General features: G+C 36.6%; 1 protein-coding gene across 1 annotated transcript in view; it reads right to left on the bottom strand.

The window, feature by feature from the left end:
• CCDC178 (coiled-coil domain containing 178) overlaps nt 1-23,036 on the bottom strand; it is a 394,667-nt gene extending 371,631 nt beyond the window's left edge. Inside the window, 3 exon segments of the mRNA XM_060118365.1 lie at nt 13,342-13,481; nt 22,371-22,460; nt 22,979-23,036. Of these exon segments, the coding sequence (XP_059974348.1) occupies nt 13,342-13,481; nt 22,371-22,460; nt 22,979-23,036 (288 nt within the window).
• Nucleotides 23,037-25,600: the final 2,564 nt, after the last annotated feature.

The raw sequence follows: 25,600 nt of genomic DNA on the forward strand, positions 1-25,600 counted from the left end.
CATTAGGCTTCCCAACCTGGGGGTCCGGCAACGAGAGGAGGAATTTCCAGAGAATTAGACATTGAAGGCTAGCGGGATTTGACTGCAAGACTTTGAAAGGACTGGGGGAAACAGAGAGTCCACTCTTGGAGTACACACACAAAGTAGTGTGTGCATCAGGACCCAGGGGGAAGGAGCAGTGACCCCATAGGAGACTGAACCAGACCCACCTGCTAGTGTTGGAGGGTCTCCTGCAGAAACGGGGGCACCTGTGACTCACCGCAGGGACAAGGACACTGGCAGCAGAAGTTCTGGAAGTACTCTTTAGCATGAGCCCTCCCAGAGTCCACCACTAGCCCCACCAAAAGAGCCTGGTAGGCTCCAGTGCTGGGTTGCCTCAGGCCAAACAACCAGCAGGGAGGGAAGTCAGCCCCGCCCATCAGAGGACAAGCAGATTAAAGTTTTACTGAGCTCTGCCCACCAGAGCAACACTCAGCTCTACCCACCACCAGTCCCTCCCATCAGGAAGCTTGCACTAGCCTCTTAGATAGCCTCATCCACCAGAGGGCAGACAGCAGAAGCAAGAAGAACTACAATCCTGCAGCCTGTGTAACAAAAACCACATTCAAAGAAAGACAGACAAAATGAAAAGGCAGAGGACTATGTACCAGATGAAGGAACAAGATAAAACCTGAACTAAATGAAGTGGAGATAGGCAGCCTTCCAGAAAAAGAATTCAGAAAAATGATAGTGAAAATGATCCAGGGTCTCGGAAAAAGAATGGAGGCAAAGATCGAGAAGATGCAAGAAATGTTTAAAAAAGACCTAGAAGAATTACAGAACAAACACCTGAACGAATTAAAGAACAAACAAACAGAGATGAACAATACAGTAACTAAAATGAAAAATACACTAGAAGGAATCAATAGCGGAATAACTGTGGCAGAGGAACAGGTAAGTAACCTGGAAGACAAAATGGTGGAATTCACTGCCATGGAACAGAATTAAAAAAAAGAATGAAAAGAAATGGGGCTTCCCTGCTGGCACAGTGGTTGAGAGTCCGCTTGCCAATGCAGGGGACGCGGGTTCGTGCCCCGGTCCGGGAAGATGCCATGGAGCGGCTGGGCCCGTAAGCCATGGCTGCTGAACCTGCACGTCCGGAGCCTGTGCTCCACAACGGGAGAGGCCACAATGGTGAGAGGCTCGCATACCGCCCCCCGCCAAAAAAAAAAAAGAAACGAAGACAGCCTAAGAGACCACTGGGACAACATTAAACACACCAACATTCGCATTATAGGGGTCCCAGAGGAGAAGAGAGAGAGAAAGGACCCAAAAAAACATTTGAAGAGACTATAGTTGAAAATTTCCCTAACATGGGAAAGGAAATAGCGACCCAAGTCCAGGAGCACAGAGAGTCCCAGGCAGGATAAACCCAAGGAGAGACATGCCAAGACACATACTAATCAAATTGACAAAAATTAAAGACAAAGAAAAATTATTAAAAGCAGCAAGGGAAAAATGACAAATAACATACAAGGGAACTCCCATAAGGTTAACAGCTGATTTCTCAGCAGAAACTCTATAAGCCAGAAGGGAGTGGCATGATATATTTAAAGTGATGAAAGGGAAGAACCTACAACCAAGGTTACTCTACCCAGCAAGGATCTCATTCAGATTTGACAGAGAAATCAAAAGCTTTACAGACAAGCAAAAGCTAAGAGAATTCAGCACCACCAAACCAGCTCTACAGCAAATGCTGAAGGATCTTCTATAAGTGGGAAAAACAAGAGAAGAAAAGGACCTACAAAAACAAACCCCAAACAATTAAGAAATTGGCAATAGGAACATACATATTGATAATTACCTTAAATGGGAACGGATTAAATGCTCCAACCAAAAGACACATGCTTGCTGAATGGATACAAAAACAAGACCCATATACATGCTGTTGACAAGAGACCCACTTCAAACCTAGGGACACATACAGACTGCAAAAGAGGGGATGGAAAAAGATATTCCATGCAAATGGACATCAAAAGAAAGCTGGAGTAGCAATACTTGTATCAGATAAAATAGACTTTAAAATAAAGAATGGCACAGGAGACAAGGAAGGACACTGCATATTGATCAAGGGATCAATCCAAGAAGAAGATATATAACAATTATAAATATATACGCACCCAACATAGGAGCACCTCAATACATAAGGCAAATGCTAATAGCTTTAGAAGAGGAAACTGACAGTAACACAGTAACAGTGGGGGACTTTAACACCTCACTTACACCAATGGACAATTCATCCAGACTTAAAATTAATAAGGAAACATAAGCTTTAAATGACACAATACAGCAGATAGATTTAATTGATATTTATAGGAAATGCCATCTGAAAACAGCAGATTACGTTGCTTCTCAAGTGCACATGGACCATTCTCCAGGACAGATCTCATCTTAGGTCACAAATCAAGCCTTGGTAAATTGAAGAAAACTGAAATCATATCAAGTATCTTTTCCAACAACAATGCTATGAGATTAGAAATAAATTACAAGGGAAAAGAAATGTAAAAAGCACAAACACATGGAGGCTAAACAATACGTTGGTAAATAACCAAGAGATCACTGAAGAAATCAAAACGGAAACTGAAAAATACCTAGAGACAAATGACAATGAAAACACAGCGACCCAAAACCTATGGGATGCAGCAAAAGCAGTTTTAAGAGTGAAGTTTAAAGCAATACAATCATACCTCAAGAATAAAAAAAAAATCTCAAATAAACAATCTAACCTTACATTTAAAAGAACTAGAGAAAGAAAAACAAACAAAACCCAAAGTTAGTAGAAGGAAAGAGATCATAAAAATCAGAGCAAAAATAAATGAAACAGTAACAAAGAAAACAGTAGCAAAGATAAATAAAGCTAAAAGCTGGTTCTTTGGGAAGATAAACAAAATTGATAAACCTTTAGATAGACTCATCAAGAAAAAGAGGGAGAGGAATCAAATCAATAAAATTAGAAATGAAAAGGGAGAAGTTCCAACGGACACTGCAGAAATACACAGCATCATAAGAGACTACTACAAGCAACTCTATGCCAATAAAATGGACAACCTGGAAGAAATGGACAAATTCTTAGAAAGGCATAACCTTTCTAAGACTGAACTAGGAAGAATTAGAAAATATGAACAGAACAATCACAAGTAATGAAATTGAAACTGTAATTAAAAATCTTCCAACAAACAAAAGTCCAGGACCAGATGGCTTCACAGGTGAATTCTATCAAACATTTAGAGAAGAGTTAACACCCATCCTTCTCAAACTCTTTCAAAAAATTGCAAAGGAAGGAACACTCCCAAACTCGTTCTACGAGCCCAACAACACTCTGATACCAAAACCAGACAAAGATACTACAAAAAAAGAAAATTGCAGACCAGTATCATTGATGAATATAGAGGCAAAAATCCTCAACAAAATACTAGCAAACAGAATCCAACAATACATTAAAAGGATCACAGACCATGATCAAGTGGGATTTATCCAAGGGATGCAAGGATTTTTCAATATACACAAATCAATCAATGTTATACACCATATTAACAAATTGAAGAATAAAAACCATAAGATCATCTCAGTAGATGCAGAAATAGCTTCAGACAAAATTCAACACCCATTTATGATAAAAACTCTCGAGAAAGTGGGCATAGAGGGAACCTACCTCAACATAATAAAGGCCATATATGACAAACCCAGAGCCAATATCATTCTCAATGGTGAAAAACTGAAAGCATTTCCTCTAAGATCAGGCACAATACAAGGATGTCCACTCTCGCCACTATTATTCAACACAGCTTTGGAAGTCCGAGCCATGGCATTCAGAGAAGGAAAAGAAATTAAAGGAATACAAATTGGAAAAGAAAAAGTAAAACTGTCACTGTTTGCAGATGACATGATACTATACACAGAAAATCCTAAAGATGCCACCCAAAAACTACTAAAGCTAATCAATGAATTTGGTAAAGTTGCAGGATACAAAATTAGTGCACAGGAATCTCTTGCATTCTTATACACTAACAATGAAAGATCAGAAAGTGAAATTAAGGAAACAATCCTATCTACCATTGCAACAAAAAGTATAAAATACCTAGGAATAAACCTACCTAAGTAGGTAAAAGACCTGTACCCAGAAAACTATAAAACACTGATGAAAGAAATCAAAGACGACACAAACAAGTGGAGAGATATACAATGTTCTTGGATTGGAGAATCAATCTTCTGAAAATGACTAGACTACCCAAAGCAATCTACAGATTTAAAGCAATCCCTATCAAATTACCAATGGTATTCTCACAGAATTAGAACAAAAAATATTACAATTTGTATGAAAACACAGAAGACTGCAAATAGCCAAAGCAATCTTGAGAAAGAAAAATGGAGCTGGAGGAATCATGCTCCCCAACTTCAGACTATACTACAAAGCTACGGTAATCAAGACACTATGGTACTGGCACAAAAACAGAAATATAGATCAATGGAACAGGATAGAAAGCTCAGAGATAAACCCACGCATCTATGGTCATTTAATCTATGACAAAGGAGGCAAGAATATCCAATGGGGAAAAGACAACCTCTTCAATAAGTGGTGCTTGGAAAACTGGACAGCTACATTTAAAAGAATGAAATTAGAACACTCCCTAACAGCATACAGAAAAATAAACTCAAAATGGAGTAGAGACCTAAATGTAAGACTGGACACTATAAAACTCTTAGTGGAAAACATAGGAAGAACACTCTTTGACATAAATGACAGCAAGATCTTTCTTGATCCACCTCCTGGAGTAATGGAAATAAAAACAAAAATAAACAAATGGGACCGAATGAAACTTAAAAGCTTTTGCACTGCAAAGGAAACCATAAACAAGACGAAAAGACAACCCTAAGAATGGGAGAAAATATTAGCAAATGCATCAATGCACAAAGGATTAACCTCCAAAATATATAAATAGCTCATGCAGCTCAGTATGTTTTTTTCAAAAGCATATAATATTTACTCTTATAGATCAACAGGTTACATGTTCTTTTCTGTTTTTCTTTACAAACCTTAAAAATGTTAACACCATTCTAAGCTCATTGGCATTACAAATACAGGCTTTGGGCTGAAGTTGGCCCATGGGCTGTAATTGGTTGATTCTTACTACAAAACTTTCTCCATGCAGCTCAGTATTAAGCAAAATACAACCAATCAAAAAATGGGCAGAAGACATAAATAGACATTACTCCAAAGAAGATATTCAGGTGGCCAAGAGGCACATGAAAAGCTGCTCAACAGCACTAATTATTAGAGAAATGCAAATTCAAACTACAGTGAGGTATCACCTCACACCAGTTAGAATGGGCATCATCAGAAAATCTACAAACAACAAATGCTGGAGAGGGTGTGGAGAAAAGGGAACCCTCTTGTACTGTTGGTGGGAATGCAAACTGATACAGCCACTATGGAGAACAGTATGAAGATTCCTTAAAAAACTAAAAATAGAACTACCATATGACCCAGCAATCCCACTACTGGGCATATCCCCAGCGAAAACCATAATTCAAAAAGACACATGCACCCCAATGTTCACTGCAGTACTATTTACAATAGCCAGGTCATGGAAGCAACCTAAATGCCCATCAACAGACAAATGGATAAAGAAGATGTGGTATATATATACAGTCGAATATTACTTACCCATAGAAAGGAACAAAATTGGGTCCTTTGTAGAGATGTGGGTGGACCTAGAGTCTGTCATACAGAGTAAGTCAGAAAGAGAAAAACAAAAATCATATATTCACGCATATATGCGGAATCTAGAAAAATGCTACAGATGAACCAGTTTTCAAGGTAGAAACAGAGACAGAGATGTAGAGAACAAACGTATGGACACCAAGGAGGGGAGAGCGAGGCGGGTGGTGGTGGTGGTGTGATGAATTGGGAGATTGGGATTGACATATATACACTAATATGTATAAAATAGATAATAGATAATAATAAGAGCCTACTGTATAAAAAATAAAATTATATATAAAAAAACAAAAAATTAGTAATTGTATATAAAGGAAAAGTGAACAGTCATTGTAATTAATCAACTTTCTGGCTTAGGTTACTGGGTGAATAATGTTCCTTTAATTGTACCTGGGAACACAGAAGAAATAACTACTTTCATATGTTTTGAATTTGAGGTGCTTCAAAGATATATATAAATAAATGTTCAGTAGGCATTGGGTATATGGGTCTTATAAAAAAAGTGAAATCTGAGCTGGGAATCTCAAATTGGTATAAGCATACAGTACATAAATAACATGCATCTAAATGGTATTATCCAAAGGGAGAGTAAAATGAGAAGAGGACAGTCTGGGAGCACCAGTATTTTCAATATGGTCAGAGGAAAATGATCTGCCATAAAGACTGGAAGGAATATCTACCAAAGTAGGAATAAAGCCTGTTAGAGTCAAGTTAGCAAAAGACATTAAAAAAATATAGAAATGGGATTTTTCCAGAAGGAAAAAGTGGTCAACAGTTTCATTTTCAACACTACACAGAATAAAATTTTCCATTTTACTCACTTTAATGTGTTGTATATGCACATGTGCCTGTACATTTCAGTGTTGTATTCAACAATGCATAAGTTACTGCTGCACAATAAGCCACTCTTAAACTTAGTGGCTATAAATATTCCCCGTTTCATTTGCTCATAATTTTGTGAGTCACCATGTAAGATGGGCTCAGCTGTGTGGTATTTTTGGTCACTAATGTGACCTCAAACTAATGCAGTCATCTGGCAGCTTGACTAGGACAGAATAGTTCAAAACAACTTCACTCACAAGTTTGATGGTTTGTGCTTTCTGTGGGTTGGGTCTGTCCCTCTACTTGGTCATTCATCCTCAAAGAGGCTAGATTAGGCTTCTTTACCTGGGGAACTTACAGCAGTAAGAAAGTGAAAGCAGAAGCTTCAAGGCTTCTTGACACTTTGCTTAGCAGTTATATGACATTTCTTCTGACGTATTTGTTGTTCAAAACAAGTCACAAATCCAGTCTATGTTTAAAGGTTGAGAGAATAGACTGTTAATGGAAGAAGGTATAAAGGAGGAGGGTAGTCATTTTTAATCCACCATTATCTTACCTTTGACTCCAAGGATATACATGTCTCCTATATGTAAAATGTATCAAAGATTTAAATATAAGTGCTAAAACCATAAAACTCAAAGAAGAAAACATAAAGGTAAATCTTCATGACCTGGAATTTGGTAATGAATTCTTAGATAAGACAACAAAAGCATGAGCAACAAAAGAAAAAAAAGATAAACTGAACTTCGTTAAAATTAAAAACTTTTGTACATTAGGGAACATGATCAAGAAAGTGAAAGACAACCTACGTAACTGGAGAAAATGTTTGCAAATCATATATTTGACTAGGGTCTAGTAATCCAAAATATATAAAGAACTCTCACAACTCAAGAACAAAAATATTTGAGCTATGAAGAACAGTTTGGTGATTCTCAATAAGTTAAACATACAACTACCATATGACAAAGTAATTCTACCCTTAGGTATATACCCAGAAGAATTGAAAACAGGTGCTCAAATAAATCCTTTTATATGAAGGTTCATTTCAGCCATATTTACAATAGACAAAAGCTAGAAACAACCCAAATGTCCATTAACAGATGAACAGTTAAACAAATTGTCATATATACATAGAGTGGAATACTATTAAGCCATAAAAAAGGAAGTACTGATACATGGTGCAATGCAGATGAACCTGAAAATGTTATGCTAAGCAAGAGAAGCCAGACACAAAAGATCACATATTATATGATTTCCTTTATACAAAAACTCCAGAAAAGGTAAATCCATAGAAATAGAAAGCAGATTGTGGTTGCCAGGCCAGAGTAGAGAGTTAAATGAGGATTAAGTCTTTAATGTGTGTGAGGCTTTATTTTGCAGTGGTGAAAATGTCCTGGAACTAGATGGAAGTGGTGACAGCACAACTTTGTGAATGTACTAAATGCTGCCAAGTTGTTCACTTTAAAACAGTTAATTTTATGTTACGTGAATTTCATCTCAAATAAGCCTAAAGAAATTAAAATAAAGTATGAACTACAGTTAGTAATAATGAACAAATATTGGTTCATTAATTACAACAAATGTACCATACTACAAATGTACTGCACTAATGTAAGATATTATGCAATGTAAGTATATATGAAATCTCTGTATCATCATCCCAATTTTTCTAGATGTCTCAATCTGTTCTAAAATAAAGTTCATTTAAAAAAACCAATGTTATTTAGGAGAATATAAAAAATTACCTAACTAAAAGAAATTATGTTAAAGAAAAAAGAAAAAAGAATATGGCCACAGCTTTTAAGTTGTGGGGTTAAACCCAATGAGATTAATATGAAACCCTGAAGTTCTTAGAATTGAAACATTTTGGACTAAAAAACAAGAGAGTTCAAAATACAAAAAAGCTTCTGAGCTTCCAGCTTATTATGGCAGTGTTATGGACTGAGCTGTCTGCCCCAAAAATTCATATATTGAAGCCTTAGTCTCCAATGTGACTGTATTAGCAGATAAAGTTAAATGATGTCACAAGTGTGGGGTCCTAATACAATAACACCTGTGTTCTTATAAGAAGGGGAAGAGACACCAGCTCTCTCTCAACATATGGGCACAGAGGAAAGGCCATGTAGGGACACAGTGAGAAGGAGGCTGCTTACAAACCAGGAAGAGATTCCCCAATAGAAACCAACCCTGACAGCACCTTGACCTTGGACTTCCAGCCTCTAGAAGAACTGTGAGAAAATAAATTTCGGTTGTTTAAGCCACCAGGTCTATGGTATTTTGTTATGGCAGCATGAGCAGACTAATACAGGAAAAAGCCTGCGATAGCTATTCAGGTCTATTATGAAAATCAAAGAGCAAAGAGCTCAGAGAGTAGATTAAAGAGACAAGGAGAACAACAAATTCAGAAACTATTCCCAGAAAGCAGAACTGAGTCCTAAATCAAGAAACATTCCTTGGTCCCAGGTGTGGTAGACCTAACATCATGTGCTCTGATAAATTTCAAAATTTTATGCATTAGTGAAAGCTATGTGCCTTTCATTCCTCCCCTTATGGAACTGAGAATGTTTTTTTGTGATGATTCTGTACCTGCTTCACCATTATATGCTAAGTATGCAGGAACAGTATTTAACTTCTCATTTTAATTCACATATTTCTGGGTCAAAAAGAAGCTGCACCTAAGAAATATTGCCTGCGTCAGATCTTTTGCAGTATGTGTGACCACGGACGTCTGCATGATACCATTATGGAATAAAACTTTTTGGGAGCTGGTGATTATAGTTTGCATTTGGATGGATGGTTCATCATGTTGCCAATAGACTAGCTAATAAATTGCTACATAAATAGTTCCCAAAGAATCATGTCCCCTGGCATCCACATTTTATCTAATACTCTACTGGATTAACAGGGGGACTGATTATAGGCTTGGCTTTGGCCAGTAGGACTTCAGCAAACATAACACAAGCAAAGCTCTACTAAGCACTTACCCATTGAGATTTGTCCTCTTAAAATACTCTCCCAACCACCAGGCATGTGCCTGAGGCCATCATTATCACTATTTCCAGTTGACTTAGCAGATATGTGCAGCCACATGATTGGCCCCAGGCAAGAACCAACAAAATTATCCAGCTGAGCCCCAAACAAATTGCTCAACGGTAACCAAATAAATGCTTGTTCTAGCCACAAAGTTTTAGAGTGTGTGTGTTTGTGTGTGTGTGTGTGTGCATGCACACACACTTGTAGCAATAGATAACAGAAAAAACAGTGGTTATTTTTCTGAAGATATTTTCATTAGAATAATGAGGACCAAATACAGATTGCAATGAATAAATGGGTAACTGGGAGGTGAGGGATCAGAGATACTAAATTTAGGCAACTCTTTTCAGATGTTTCATGGAATGAGAAGAGAAAGTGAAAAGGGGATATATTTAAAGGGATGTATGGGATGAAAAAACTTCTTGAAAACAGGAGAAATGTCAATATTTTAAACGTTGACAGGAGTGAGTTAATAAAAAAGGAGATTTGGAACATAGGATGGTTGGAGCAACGCCTGATGGAACAAGATCCTTGCAAAGGCACAAGATGGAACACAGGTGAAGGGAGAGCCATTGTGGCGGGGGTGGAATCTTCCATGGAAGGACAAAGGGAATTATGTTTGTGGAATTCAAGGACGTGCATAGGTGAGATAACAGGGGTTTGAGTCATTTCTGTTATTTTATCTCCTGTTTTCTTTGGGAAGTAATAGATGACTGAGTAGTGAGGTGGAGGATTTGGAAACCTGAACAAAAGAGAGGACTAGAGTAGCCACCAAAGAATACTAGGGAAAGTTCTGATTGACAAATAGAATAATTTCAGAGCACTATGAAAGGTCCCATTGAGGTTGGAAATCATGAATGCATAATATCTCAGATTTGGATTATTGTGTAATGTTCTCCATCACTATTCAGCCGCCTGGCTGTAGGAGTGAAGATGGCTTACCATCAGAGAGAGCTCATTAGATTTGGCACTTTGTCAGACTAAAAGGACAGCAGGATAAAGAAGTAAAGGACCAAATATACCAATTGGTGAGTGTTTTAAGAGATGAGTTGGTTAGGCAGGGAAGTAAAAGAAAATGGGTATGATAGAATGGGAAATGGTGGATGTGTCAAGTTTGAAGTTTCAAATGAAATAGAATTAACAGAATGAGAGAACTCAAAGTATTTGGTCAAGAGGGTCAGATGATCAAACACTAGGTTTCGGAGTTAAAAAAGGATACAAAATGGTGTAAGCAAAGCAATGTTTTCCAAGTGTAAGCATTTGAACATTCATGTTATTGGGTCCTCATAGCTGACATACCTTCAGACATAGAGATGACTCAGTACAGTGGTGAACAGAGTGGTCATAGGTCTCAGACACACCTGGTCTGGATGCTAGCTCTGGGAGAAAGGAGAAATCAACCTTTGCAGTCATTTTCCTCATCCATAATTGGGGATAATGGCACTTTCTACCTCACAAGGTTTCCATAGAGATTCAATAAAATCATGCATATTAAAGTGTTTAATACAGCCCATGATATACAGTAAGCACTTAATAAACATTAGCTTTATTATCATTGTTATTAATGATACAGTTATTATTTTTGTACAATATATTCTTTATATTTTAAAGAATCATTTCTAAATACCTTCTCTCTAAGCCATTCTTTTAAATCATAGTAGCATCTTAATGATTTGTATTGATTAAATGAAGAAGAAATTTTCAATTTAGTAGAGATCATTCCAAATTAAATAAAACTATCTCTATTCTTAGGCAGTCTGGGAGAATCAGGTGGAAGAAAAATAAAACAAAAACTCTTATTTGTATAGGAAGTTATCCAGGTGATTATTTCCATCATTTTTCCATGTCTTCTCATTCTTTGCAAAAACAAGTATAGATAAAATGTTCACAGTAACTCTACTCTGAAAAATTTTCTTTTCAAAATTCAGAATTGCAGTTAAACGTCTATGAGTGGATGGACAAACTTAACAGCAGCTGGCTCATTTACATAACATATTTACACAAAAAGGCTGGTTTTTCAGTTTTCCTGAAGATAAACTATGAAATATCTTAGCTTATTTTGTGAATTACTTTTATCTAAGGTAATATTTTAGCTGGCGCATTATCCATAGTGTTTAATAGTTCATTAACTGCTCAGAATCCCAATCAGGATTGGGTAATGAACATGGGCTTTGATAAAAGAAGGAGTGTGTTCAAATCCCAGTTCTGTCGTGACCTTGAACAAGATTCTCAACTACTTTAAATTATTATTTCCCCATCTATCAGTTAGACATAACATTAACAATTCAACAACAGTTTTGAGTTATTACAATGGTTTATAATAGCTATTATAGTACAGTTACTATAATTGTTTATTAAAATACCTATGAATCTATTTTCATCATTTTTAACAACATGCATAATTGTTAATTAAAACACATGTGACATGTACAGCATATCATATTAATTAATATTAATTCTCTTCTATCTATTTAATATACTCTTCAAGGCCCAGGCCACTATTAGACCTGTGACCTGCAAAGCATTCTGTGAAGGGGTATTCTGGTTTGGGGAAATAAAAAAGCAACAGAGATAAATATAATACTAATACAGAATGATATAAATAATATTGTAGAAATAACAATACACATAGCTAATATATGCTAGCACTTTATCTAACACAATATTATTATGACGATTCCCATCTAAGTTCACAGATATGTGGCTCTAAGGGCTGTGATCTTAAAGACGGCACTCTAATGACTCTGGAAGGAAACTACACCCTAGATCAAGCATGATGAGGGCCCATCAGAACACTCTCAGAGCCAGATCCAGTAACAGTGGTGAAGGAAGGGAAATAGCACAAATCTCTGACAAACTTATCTTCCTGTCTGGGCAGTGTAGTTGTGCATTAATTGCTTAGAAACATAATATTAGTAAAATGTATGAGAAGGTTTTTTAATCATTCCTAAATCATCCTTTGAAAATAACTGAAAGTTTCAGTGATTTCAAGATTGAACTCCCTTCAGACTAATAAAGGCAAACTTTATCAGTTTAAAAAGACAAAGGGGGCCTCCCTGGTGGCGCAAGTGGTTGAGAGTCCGCCTGCCGATGCAGGGGATACGGGTTCGTGCCCCGGTCTGGGAGGATCCCATATGCCGCGGAGCGGCTGGGCCCGTGAGCCATGGCCGCTGAGCCTGCGCGTCCGGAGCCTGCGCGTCCGGAGCCTGTGCTCCGCAACGGGGGAGGCCACAACAGTGAGAGGCCCGCATACCGCAAAAAAAAAAAAAAAAAAAAAAAAGACAAAGGAAGAATCATTATATTCTCTTTTAACAGACCTGTTGAGTATTTCTTTAGAACAAAATAACTCATTAAAGAGGGCATTCTATCCTTTTATACACCAATGTACTCAGCTAATCATCTAATCAGTTTAGTGTCCCTAAAAAGGATGTAAATGCTATTTAATTTACTAGTCAAGTTGGCTATGGAAATTATTACTTAGCATGATTGCCTGTGGATAAAGAACAAACACGTAGGGAAAAAAATCTATTTAATAAGGTCATTTCACCCTTCTGAAATGACACTATCAAAAACATGTCTAGATTAGTAAATTATGTAACTGAGCCAAGATTCTATAAAGTAGTCCAAGAATCATTAAAAAAATAATAATTCCCCAGGTTCTTTAAGTAACAGATGCTTATAGGCCCTATAGAGCTTACAAAAATGTTAGCATGTTAATTATCACTTACCTGTTTCAGATGCTCCTGTATTTTAGACTCCACATCTTCAATGTGTGAAATTATTTTGTTGACACATGGTGCTGGGATGTTTACTAAAGCACAGCTTTTACGTCGGCATGGGTGGCTAAAGTAAATGCCTTCATTCACCCCTATAGATAAAGCAGACAGAGGACATCAGTTCACAGTCATATACAGAATAGTAAACCCCGATGTTCAGAATGTACAAAAAGTATTCTGCTTTACTAGTACCAACACTCAACCTTTCTTTAATCAACAGATTGATAAATGTCAGAGAATTATAGAATTAACCTTCAAATAATCTGAAAGCTAAAATAAAATGATCATTTATAACTTAAACTGTAACAAATAAAAATAAATCTAAGAAGAATAAAACTTCAAGAAAGTTAAAAAGCTAAAGTGTTCCATAGTATCATGAAAAAATAAAGAAAAAAGGTAGAAACCAGTTAATCCATTTTTCTAAATAGATCCTGAATCACTTAAAAAATGACTTTGACATGTATTTTAAATTCTCCCCTTAAAGAGACCCCACATGTTCCAATGTAAATAATATCTAACCACTCAGGCATTGAAGAAGTTCTTCCTTAAATCCAGCATGGTTTCTCTTGCTGAAAAAAAAAATAAAAGCGGGTCCCTATCATCCTCATAATAACCTCATTTTCTACCTTCCATCTCTAAAAATTGAAGTCTCATGCGAAGAGTGACTCATGTTCTCACTATGGCATTCAAGTTGTATTCATCATAAAATCCACTCAGTCTGATGTGCCTCAGTGATTCTAATCCTGGCATGTTCCCAATCAACTGAAGGTTGCAGAAGCACAGCAAAGTTGTCCGTGAAGACTCCACCAAACTGCTTACTTGCAGTCTTTTTGCCTCTAAGGACTCTACTGGTCTGGATTACAGCTGCAATCACTGATCTTAAATGTAAGCCACAGAATAGGCTCGGTGCCTCAATGAGAACAGTCTGATGTCCTCATTGCAGTTAACCTTGAGGAACACAGAAGTAATGCCTCCAGTCTGTGCCTTTTGTTTCAATGTCAACACATAGAGATGGTAAATATTTTAGATAGCTTCATTTAAACTGCAATCTTTTAAATATCTTTAAATGATATCTCATAATATTCTCCTCCAAAAATGCAATCTCTGTCAAAATGTGTTTAATTTATAAGTGTTTACTCTATCCCATATATATTCATATCCCATATATAAAATAATAGCCCATATAGAAATATATATATATATATAAACATTTTTGAGCACTAAAATATGTGCCAAACATGGAACTGTGCTAAGTATTTTTTTTTTTTTTTTTTTGCTGTATGCGGGCCTCCCACCACTGTGGCCTCTCCGGTTGCGGAGCACAGGCTCCGGACGCGCAGGCTCAGTGGCCATGGCTCACGGGCCCAGCCGCTCTGTGGCACGTGGGATCCTCCCGGACCAGGACACGAACCCGCGTCCCCTGCATCGGCAGGTGGACTCTCAACCACTGCACCACCAGGGAAGCCCTGTGCTAAGTATTTTTGATGTCGCATATTATTTAGTCCTCACAACAATCTTATGAAATGGGATTATTCTCTTGATTTCAAATGTGAGGAAATCAAAGCTTAGAGAAGTTATATAAAGTTGCCCTATTCCACAGAGCTGGGATGTGAGAGAGCTGGGACTTGAACTATATCTCTCTGGCTTTAGAGTGTAAGCAATACCATGAAGGTTGTTTTTATATTTTTTAAAATGTGGCAGAATAAAGAGAAGCAGTTCTTAAAATATATTTCAGGGTATCTCTCAAAAATTTCACATATCACTTGTTTTTGAAATTCAAATGTTCCTTCAAGATATCAATGCTGATATTCTAATGTATTTTATTATGCTTTGACCACAGTGAACACATATACTCAGTATGACTATTTTTGTGTGTTATATTCCATTTTACCTCTTTAGTTCATACACAGATATATATATATATATTCATCTCTGTAACAGTCTAAGGACCAAAAAACAAGCTGGTAGAAAGTACATACTGATCTCTTATCCAAACGTCCTGATAGGGCATGTTACCCTTCCCCAAGAAATAAGGTTTTAATATAGCACATTTAGCAACCAGGCAGTTGCCCTTATACTCAAAAGCATTGTTTTGCTTCATTAAATGTGGAGAAAGCAAGGATAGCAATGACTCATTTAACATTTTTCTACGTGTGCCATTCTCAACCTACTAGGTGAGTATTAATTAATTTCCATAACACTCCATGGTTTAGGATTAACATTTTACATATGGTTAAGTGGGGAAAATGAAATACTGTGAAGTTAAATTTTGCACTGAAAGTCTATAGAACTCATGGCATCACAAGCAGCACAAGAAAGAACAAGAATTCAGGAGTTCTTATTACTGCTTTATTCTAATACATGCACAGTGTAAGTTAAAACTTTCCTTTCCACTTCTTTTTAATTTTGCCCACATTATAGATACACTTAGGTCACTAAACTAGGTGTCCATGGTCACTCATTTTTCAACTTGACTGATAAGTAACTGTGCTTTTTTAAGCTAAAACTACTCAGTTGCTAACCTCAGATTTCTCACTGAATAAATGAACTAGTTGGCAGGGTGTTATATAAGATCATTTTCACCTAAAATGCTATGATACAATGAAGCCACAGTTTTAGTTAAAAATAAATGGATAGAGCTCCTCCTCATGAAGCCTGTGCACAAAGGATCAGGGTGAGTATTTCAAGAATTAAGCTCAGGCAGGACACTCACTCGCTCTAAAAAATCTGCCCAACTCCAATTTCCTTGCTCAGAATCAATGCATAAGAGCAAGATCCTCCTGGACCTAGGCCAGAGATGAGGTTTGTTGAGACTGCAACATGAAACTTTCGTTTGAGAAAAAATATGGACAGCCTGATTGTGTGGGCAAATGGCAGTTTATGTTCATTAACTGTCAACTCTTCTTGCTCAATGAATTTGATCCTTACATAATTTACTCACACAGGCCCAATAATTTAAGATTTTATCACTACCATCCTTCCTTCTCTTCTGATTTTAATATGTAATTCCTTTACATCCATCATCCCAGTTACTGTATCATTCCTTTATCTGACCTCAGCACTCTGAGTAAAAAACTTATCTGAACACAGATTTCTTTTCCACATTTGATTATCCCTTTTAACATCTTGATTTTCTTCCCAAAATGTAGAATAAGCTAGTGCTCTTAAGTTTAGCAATAATTTCTTCTCCTTGCAAAGCCTCTGTGTGATAAACAGAAAGTACCTTTAACTTTTTTTGTGAAAAACAAAGTTCCTTTTAGTTTTGTTATACACTGGGGGTGGGAGAAGGGAGAAGGAGACCTTTCCCTAAGTAAAGAATGAATGGGCTGATTAATTGATAAAATTATCCAATCTAGAGACTTCCCTTGTGGTGCAGTGGTTGAGGGTCCGCCTGCAAGTGCAGAGGACACAGGTTTGAGCCCTGCTCCAGGAAGATCTCACATACCGCAGAGCAACGAAGCCTGTGCACCACAACTACTGAGCTTATGCTCTAGAGCCCGCGAGCCACAACTACTGAGCCCGTGTGCCACAACTACTGAAGCCTGCATGCCCAGAGCTTGCGTTCTACAACGAGAAGCCCCTGCTCGCCACAACTAGAGAAAGCCCAGGTGCAGCAACGAAGACCCAACGCAGTCAAAAATAAAAAAATAAAATAAATTGAAAAAAAATTATCCAATCTGAAGAAGAGAAAGAAAAATGAACAAAAAAGAACAGATCCTCAAGGAATTGTAGGAAAAAATCCATCAGTCCAACACATGTGAAGTTGAGGTTCTGGAAGAAGAGGAGAATGAAATTTGGAGTGAAAAATAACAGAATAACAGCCAAAAAAATTTCAAAATTTGATGAAAAACATCAATTCACACATCCAAGAAGCTCAACAAATCTCATACAATTAAAATATAAAGAGAACTATGTCTGGGAACATCATAGCCAAACTGCTGAAAACCAATTGAAGAGGAAATCTTTAAAGAAGCCAGATAACAAAAGGACACATTACATATAGGGGACATGGATATGAATAACTGCTACATTTCCCATAGAAACAATATAGGCCAGGACATAATAGAAAAATATCTTTAAAATACAGGCAAGAAAGAAGGAAGGAAGGGAGAGGAGAGAGAAACATTAAAAAAAATAAATTTTTTCAGGGCTTCCCTGGTGGCGCAGTGGTTGGGAGTCCGCCTGCCGATGCAGGGGACACGGGTTCGTGCCCCGGTTTGGGAGGATCCCACATGCCGCGGAGCGGCTGGGTCCGTGCGCCATGGCCGCTGAGCCTGCGCGTCCGGAGCCTGTGCTCCACAACGGGAGAGGCCACAGCAGTGAGAAGCCCGCGTACCACAAAAAAAAATAAAATAATAAAATAAAATAAAATAAAATAAATTTTTTCAAAGTCAAGACATTCATCATGCCTCAAAAAGATATTACAATATGAAATGACAAGCAAGAGAGTGGTAGAAAACATGTATATATCCAACAAATGACATATCTGGAATGTGCGGAGAAAATTTACAACTTCCTATATAGGAAGACAACCCAATAAAGAATGGGCATAAGACTTGGAATCTTCCAAAAGACAATACACAAATGACTAATAAGCATGTAAAGAGATGCTCAGCTTCATTAATCATCAGAAAAATGCAAATTTAATTAACAGTGCAGTACAACTTCATAATCACTAGAATGCCTAAAATTGAAAAGACTGGCAAAGCCAATATTAGTGAGGATATAGAACAACTATAACTCATATATTGCTGGTGGAACTGTAAATGACTTTTGGAAAATAGTTTGGCAATTTCTTATAAAAGTTAAGCATACACTTATCATATGACTCAGCATTCCACTTCTATGTATTTACCCAAGATAAATAAAAATCCATCTATAAAAAGACTTGTGTGTAAATATTCATAACAGCTTTATTTATAATAGCCCCAAATTAGAAAATCCCAAATTTCCATCAATGGTTGAATAGATAAACTATACAGCACTCATGCAAGGGAATACTACTGAGTAATAAAATGAACAACTACTAATATATGCAACATTGAAACTACTAATATATTCAACAACATGGATGAATCTCACAGACCTCTTTCTGAGTCTTTGAAAGAAACTGGACACAAAAGAGTACAAACGGAATGATTTCACTTATTTAAAATTTTTAAATGTTAAAACTAAAATCATATCAGTGGATATGAGGGGTGGAGTGAAGAGACAGTGACCACAAAGAACATGAATGAACTTTCTGAAAAGAGTATCTATATCCTGTTTAAGACGGTGGTTAAATGGATGTATACATTTGTCAAAAGTCATTGAACTGTATACTTAAAATGAGTAGATTTTTTATACTTAAATTTTACCTCAACAAATTTGTTTGATTAAAAAGACCACCAGCCATTCCCTAGTGACAGAATTCAATAACCTTGTACCACTCTCCTTCTCTTTTAACTCATTATACAGAATATAGTAGAAAATACTTCTTTGAAATGTTCTTCTTTAATAGCTTTCTTTTACTTCCTCATTGCCTATTTCTCCTCATATTCCTTAATCATGACTACTTGGTAAGAAATAATCTTTCTGTTTTATATTCTCTCCCTTAGTCATCTCCTCTGAGTGCTTGACTCCTAAGTAAACATCTTTAGACTTAACTTTACACTGAACTCCTTGCCAAATGTATTCCAAAACCTGTCCTTCCTAGAGCCCAAGCCTAGCACTGAATGTAGGGAAGGGAAGGATGGACTTGCTAGATCCTATGCAGTATGGGGGAAGAGAATTAAAATTAGAATGTACTCTTTGAGAAGTTGATATACCACAAATAAGGAAATAAATTCAGGACATCAGTAAACGAAAATGCCAAAGTCAGAAAGGCTACAGAGGAAAATGAGCACATTTATATGATCAGATATAGAGCTGGAAAAGATTAAGGAGATGTACAGAGGGAGGTGGCAGGGTGGCAGGGTTCTGATACATTCCAAGCAGTAAGCATGGTGTCTGGCACAGAGTCGATAATCAGGAACTATTTGGCAAATAAAAGAATGATGAGAGAGTAAAGACATATCAAGATGAAAATTTCGGTTTCAGGCCCATCCCCAATATATTTGGTATTAAACATTTGGACTTTGTCAAGGACAGCAAGCCAGAGGTAGTCTTAAAAGGACCAAGCCCATTCGCAAAGCCAGTATTTCTAAAACTAAACTCATCTTCATTCCATTCAACCTCCTTTCCTTTCTTACTTCTCTTCCCATTATCAAAGGTTGCAACAGTTAAACCATTGTTGAATCCTCCTTTTCAAGTTCCTGTAACAATATACCCAGTCGGTTTACCAAATCTTAACAATTCCTTTGTAATCTCTTTAATTCCTATCTTTCATATCCGTTTATCATTCATAGATCAAACCCTTATTACCTTAAGCACAAACCATAATAAGATAATCATTTTTATAGCAATTAATAAACAGAAACCTCAATTAGAGTCAGGAGACCAGCAGGGGGAGCTCTCACACCCTGTGATGATAACAGAGTCCAACAAGAAGGACTCCTCTTCCTTCCTAGCAAGGACTCAGCCAATGAAAAGCCATGGGCTCTTTGTTTACTATAGCCTCCCAACTTCCTTTTCCCTTATATAAAAGAGTTCTCCTTCTCTTACCGTGGGGGAACTTGCACATGGCTCACTGGTTTCACACTCCAAATCTGCTGATCCCAAATAAACCTATCTTTTCTGGAGAACTATCCAGCAGCTTATTTGTTTAGGTGAATAGTTTCCGTATTTCCTTCTGTAACCAAATAATTCTGCATAGTGCACTCAGACTCATACTTCCAAGCAAAGGATTTGGTAACATAATATCTCCAATCGAATCTATATAGGACCAGAGACTGAGCAATAATGAAGTTCACACTTTTGAGCCTGAAATTTAAAATGTTTCTTGACTGTCCCTCAATCATTTCTAGCTTTATTTTAACAAATTATCTTTAAATTTCTGAATCTTTCTTATGATGTAGTCAAAATCTATTTTTTTCCGTATGTGTTATTTCATCACATTATTTGACTCATTCTGTGGTTCTTGCTTAATTTCCCTCCTCACATTTCTTTTCATATACAAATACATCCTTCAAGATTCAGTTCAAATCTGTCCTTATCCATTAACAATCCTCTTAATTCTTAGAGGCCATACAAACTGGTGTTACTCAAAACACTAAAGATTCTTGTCCACAGTATTCATTTGTCATACACTACTGTGATACTGTGATTTAGAATAAGCAATATGTATTTGGTCTTCATCTGTTTCTAGCACAGAGTTCCTAAAACCCTTGTAATTTCCTAACTGATGAGAGCAATGAAAGTGTCCTTTGTTATGTTAATGAGGTGACTTCTGGACCCCACCTAAGGATGGGGACTCAGGAGAACCAATCTTGTGATTACAGAGTTGGAACTTTCAGTCCCGCCCCCGACCTCTGGGGAGGGGAGAGTGGTTGGAGGGTGCATCAATAGCCAATGGCCAATGATTTAATCAATCTTGCCCATGTAACGTAGACTCCATAAAAACTCAAAAGGACAGGGATTGGAGAGCTTCTGGGCTGGTGAACACATGAAGATTTGGGGAGACCAGCACACTTCGAGAGGACATGTAAGCTCTGTGCCCTTCCTCCATATCTCCCCTTACGCATCTCTTCCATCTGCTGTTGCTGAGTTATATCCTTTTATAATAAACCAGTGATCTACTAAATAAAATGTTTCTCTGAGTTCTGTGAGCCACTCTAGCAGATTAGTCAAAACCAAGGCAGGGAGGGGTGTAATTGGAACCACCAATCTATAGTGGTTGGTCAGAAGCACAGGTGACAAACTGGGCTTCTGACTGGCATCTGAAGTGGGGCAAGGGGTAGACTTGTAGGACTAAGCCCTTAACCTATGGGATCTGACACTATCTCTGGGTAGCTGATGTTAGAACTGAGCTGAATTGTAGGACACCCAGCTGGTGTCCAAGAATGGCTTAGTGGTGGGGAAACCCCATGGTCACACGTTGGAATTGGCTGCAGAACCTTGTAAATACTTTGTGTCATCTTTGTTGTTACTCTATACAACCATCCATTTCTATTGTGTTGTAATAATTGGTGTATAATTATATTTTATTTGGCTTGCAAGATTATACATTCCATATAAGAATCATTTCTTAAATATATCTGCACCCTAATAGCACATGTATATTCCAGTGTCTTGAATTAATTGGTTAATAAATCAATAATTTGATATTTTAAAAAATTTGTCTAAAACTAACTATGGCCCATAACTAACTTTGGGCAATAAACTCTAAGCCAGAACATTAAAATTCTATTCAAGATTTCTATTGAACAGAAACAGATAAATAATCAGAAGGGTAACTTATCCCAATTTTATCCTGTCAAACAAACAACCTGCAGAGCAGAGATTTACCAAAATTTAGATTAAATATTTTGATAAATATGGAGTTCTCCACCAGCATGATCTGAGAAGAAACAAATATGAAACTCTATACATAAAATGTATACATTTCATCATCTCTTTCTACTTCTTACAACATAAGATACCAGAAACACTTTCTGAGCTAATGTTTCATGGATTTTCAATGAACAATTTTTAATTCTGGATTTCACACACCAAAAACATTAGTCCTTATTCTTTTTCTTCTAAGAAACATATCCTCAATGAACTAGAAAGCTTCTAGCACTTGCCAGTCCTGGCATGAAGGATAAAGAAAATGTTTATTTTAAAAATTCATACATTTCTGAAATTGTAAACAATTCTTATGAACCAAATTTTAATTAACAATATACTATTAATAAAATTTATTAAAATATTATATTCTAATATTATATATCATTACTCTGTTAACTATTAATGATATTTACAGTGTATTTCTTAATAAAAATTTAACACTGACATCACAAACTAATGAGTGAATATAAATATAGCTTATATAGGTTACTATACAATTTAGATTCAGTCCTCACCTTCAGTATTTCTCATTTTATTTTCATGAATAATCTCAACAGCTTCCTTGGGGGCACCAAATAAAACCAAAGCTTGTGATGTGGCACTGTCTTTTTAAAAGAAAACAAAAATTTCAGGAAACAGTTAATATTCATTTTTAAAATAAGCAAAATAATGTACAAAACTATGTTGTGAAAGTGCTGTCTTTGAAAAAGCAACTAAAATATCGATATTAAACAAATCCCACAGTAGAATATCTTTAGATGTTTTCTGTGTTTTTCATTTGGCTTAACTCTCACAAGAAGGTATTCAAAATAGCATGCAGCTAATTAAAAGCAGAGAGATCATCCAGAGTGACATCACCAAAATGGTGGGGTAGGAGACCCTAGACTCCATCCAACAAACTTCAACAATTAGACAGCTATCCACAAACAAAAATAGCTCTGGGAGAGCTCAAGAGTCCACTTAAAAAACTTCACCAACATAGTGGAACAACAACAACAACAGAGAATAACCACACAAAAAGGAAAGGAAGACAGCTTCATTTTGTCTGAATAATCCCACCCCCTAGGTCCACACTGCTCAGTGCCAAGAGGGAACTCTCTGGTCTGAAAATAGTTCCTCTCACTAGGAAAGGGTGAGCAACCAGCTTCCCCACCCTTTTGGGGCACTGCACAAAGGACCATCTTTGGTTTCATCCCACCCAGAGATCAGCAAAGCTGAGAAGTATAAAGATGGCTTGGCACAAGGAAGAATGGCAGACACTACCAGTATCAGTCATGCAGCAGCAGTGATCATGCTTTACAGTGGCCTGCTCTGCAGAGGACCTCAGCTTCTTTGCTGGCAAAGTTGTCCTTCAGAAATGAAGGAGAAAGAGTTTCCCAAACAAGAGCTGAGGGAGTTCATCAACATTTGACTTTCTTTACAAGATATGCTGAAAGGAGTTCTTCAAGTTAAAAGAACACTAATTAGCAACACACAAACATGAAAATATAAAACACATCAGTAAAAGTAAGTATATATTCAAATACAGAATACTCCAGTACTATGGCATATATTAATCACTTAACCCGAGTATAAAAGTTAAAGGGCAAAAGTACTAGAATAGCTATAACTGCAATAATTTATTAATAGATACCAAATATAAAAGATGCAAATTGTGACATCAAAAACAAAAAATGTGGAGGGTGGGGTATAAAAGGGCAGAGATTTTGTATGTGATTCAAATTTAGTTGCTATCAGCTCCAAACAGACTGTTATATCTATAAAATATTTCATTTAAGCCTTAAGGTAACCACAAAGAAAAAACCTATAGTATTACAGATACACAAAAGAAACAAAGTAGGGAGTCAGAGTATTGACCACTATGAAAAATCATCAATTCGATAAGGAAGACAGCAAGAGAGGAAGAAATGAACAAAGGAACTACAAAACAGGTAGAAAACAATCAACAAGATGCCATTAGGAAATCCTTACCTATCAACAATCACTTTAAATGTAAATGAATTAAAACTCTCCAATCAAAAGGCACAGAGTAGTTGAGCAAATTAAAAAAAAAACAAGACTCAACTATATATATATATATATATGCTATTACAAGAGACTCATTTCAGCTTTAAGGACACATAGAGGCTCAAAGTGAAGGGATGAAAAAAGATATTCCATGCAAATGGAAACGAAAAGATATCAGAGGTAGCTGATCATATATATATATATCTTATGACCTCATATATATTTATGTCAGACAAAACAATCTCATTTACAATAGCATGAAAAGAACAAAATGCTTAGGAATAAATTTCACCAAGGAATTGAAACATCAATATACCAAAAACTGTAAGATATTGATGAAAGAGATTGAAGAACGCAAACAAATGGAAAGAGTTACTCTTCATGGATGAGAAGAGTAAATATTGTTAAAATGTCCATTCAATTCAATTCTTATCAAAATTCCAATAGCATTTCTCACAGAAATTTTTTTAAAAATCCTATAATTCATTTGGAACATCAAAAGACTCCTAATAGCCAAAGCAATCTTGACAAAGAAGAATAAAGCTAGAGGCATCACACTTCCTTATTTCAAACTGTGTTACAAAGCTATAACAGTCAAAACAATATGGTACTGGCATGAAAACAGACACATAGATCAGTGGAACAAAACAGAGAATCCAGAAATAAACCCATGCATATACAATCAATTAATATTTGACAAGGGAGACAAAACTACTCAATGAGGAAAGGATAATCTTTTCAATAAATGTCGATGGGAAAACTGGATATTCACATACAAAAGAAAGAAACTGGACCCCTATCTTACATCACTCACAGAAATTAACTTGAAATGGATTAAAGACTTAAAAGTAAGACCCGAAATCATAAAATTCCTAAAAGAAAACACAGGGAAAAAGCTCCTTGACGTTGTTCTTGTAAGGACCTTTTGGCTATGACACCAAAAACACAACCAACTAAAACAAAAATCAACAAGTGGGACTACATCAAGCTAAAAAGCTTCTGCACAGGGACTTCCCTGGTGGCTCAGTGCTTAAGAATCCACCTGCCAACGCTGGGGACATGGGTTCGATCCCTGGTCTGAGAAGATCTCACATGTCACAGAGCAACTAAGCCCGTGTGACAAACTACTGAGCCTGCGTGCCACAACTACTGAAGCCCGCGCGCCTAGGGCCCATGCTCCACAACAAGAAGGAACCACAATGAGAAGCCCGCACACTACAACAAAGAGTAGCTCCCGTTCAACGCAAATACAGAAAGCTTGCACACAGCAACGAAGACCCAACACAACCAAAATAAATGATACATAAAAAGTTAAAAAAATAAAAATAAATATAAATAAATAAAAAAGCTTCTGTACGGCAAAATAAACAATCAACATAATGAAAAGGCAGCCTATAGAATGGGAGAAAATATTTGCACACCATCTATCTGATAAGGGGTTAATATCCAAAATACACAAGGAATTCATACAATTCAACAGCAGTAAAACAAATAATCTGATTATAAAATGGGCAAAGGACCTGAGCAGCTATTTCTCCCATGAGTACTAACCAAGGGAACAAAAAACAAAAGACAGTACTCCAAGTACTAAAACCAAGAATGAAAGAAGGGTATTACTATCTTACAGAGTGGTTTATAAGGGAATACTATAAACAAGATTCTACCAATAAATTAGATAACCTGGATGAAATGAACAAATTCTTAGAAAGCCACAAGCTATCAAAATTGACTCAAGAAA

The sequence above is a fragment of the Mesoplodon densirostris genome, chromosome 15 (assembly GCF_025265405.1).
Source record: "Mesoplodon densirostris isolate mMesDen1 chromosome 15, mMesDen1 primary haplotype, whole genome shotgun sequence".
NCBI classification, from domain to species: Eukaryota; Metazoa; Chordata; class Mammalia; order Artiodactyla; family Ziphiidae; genus Mesoplodon; species Mesoplodon densirostris.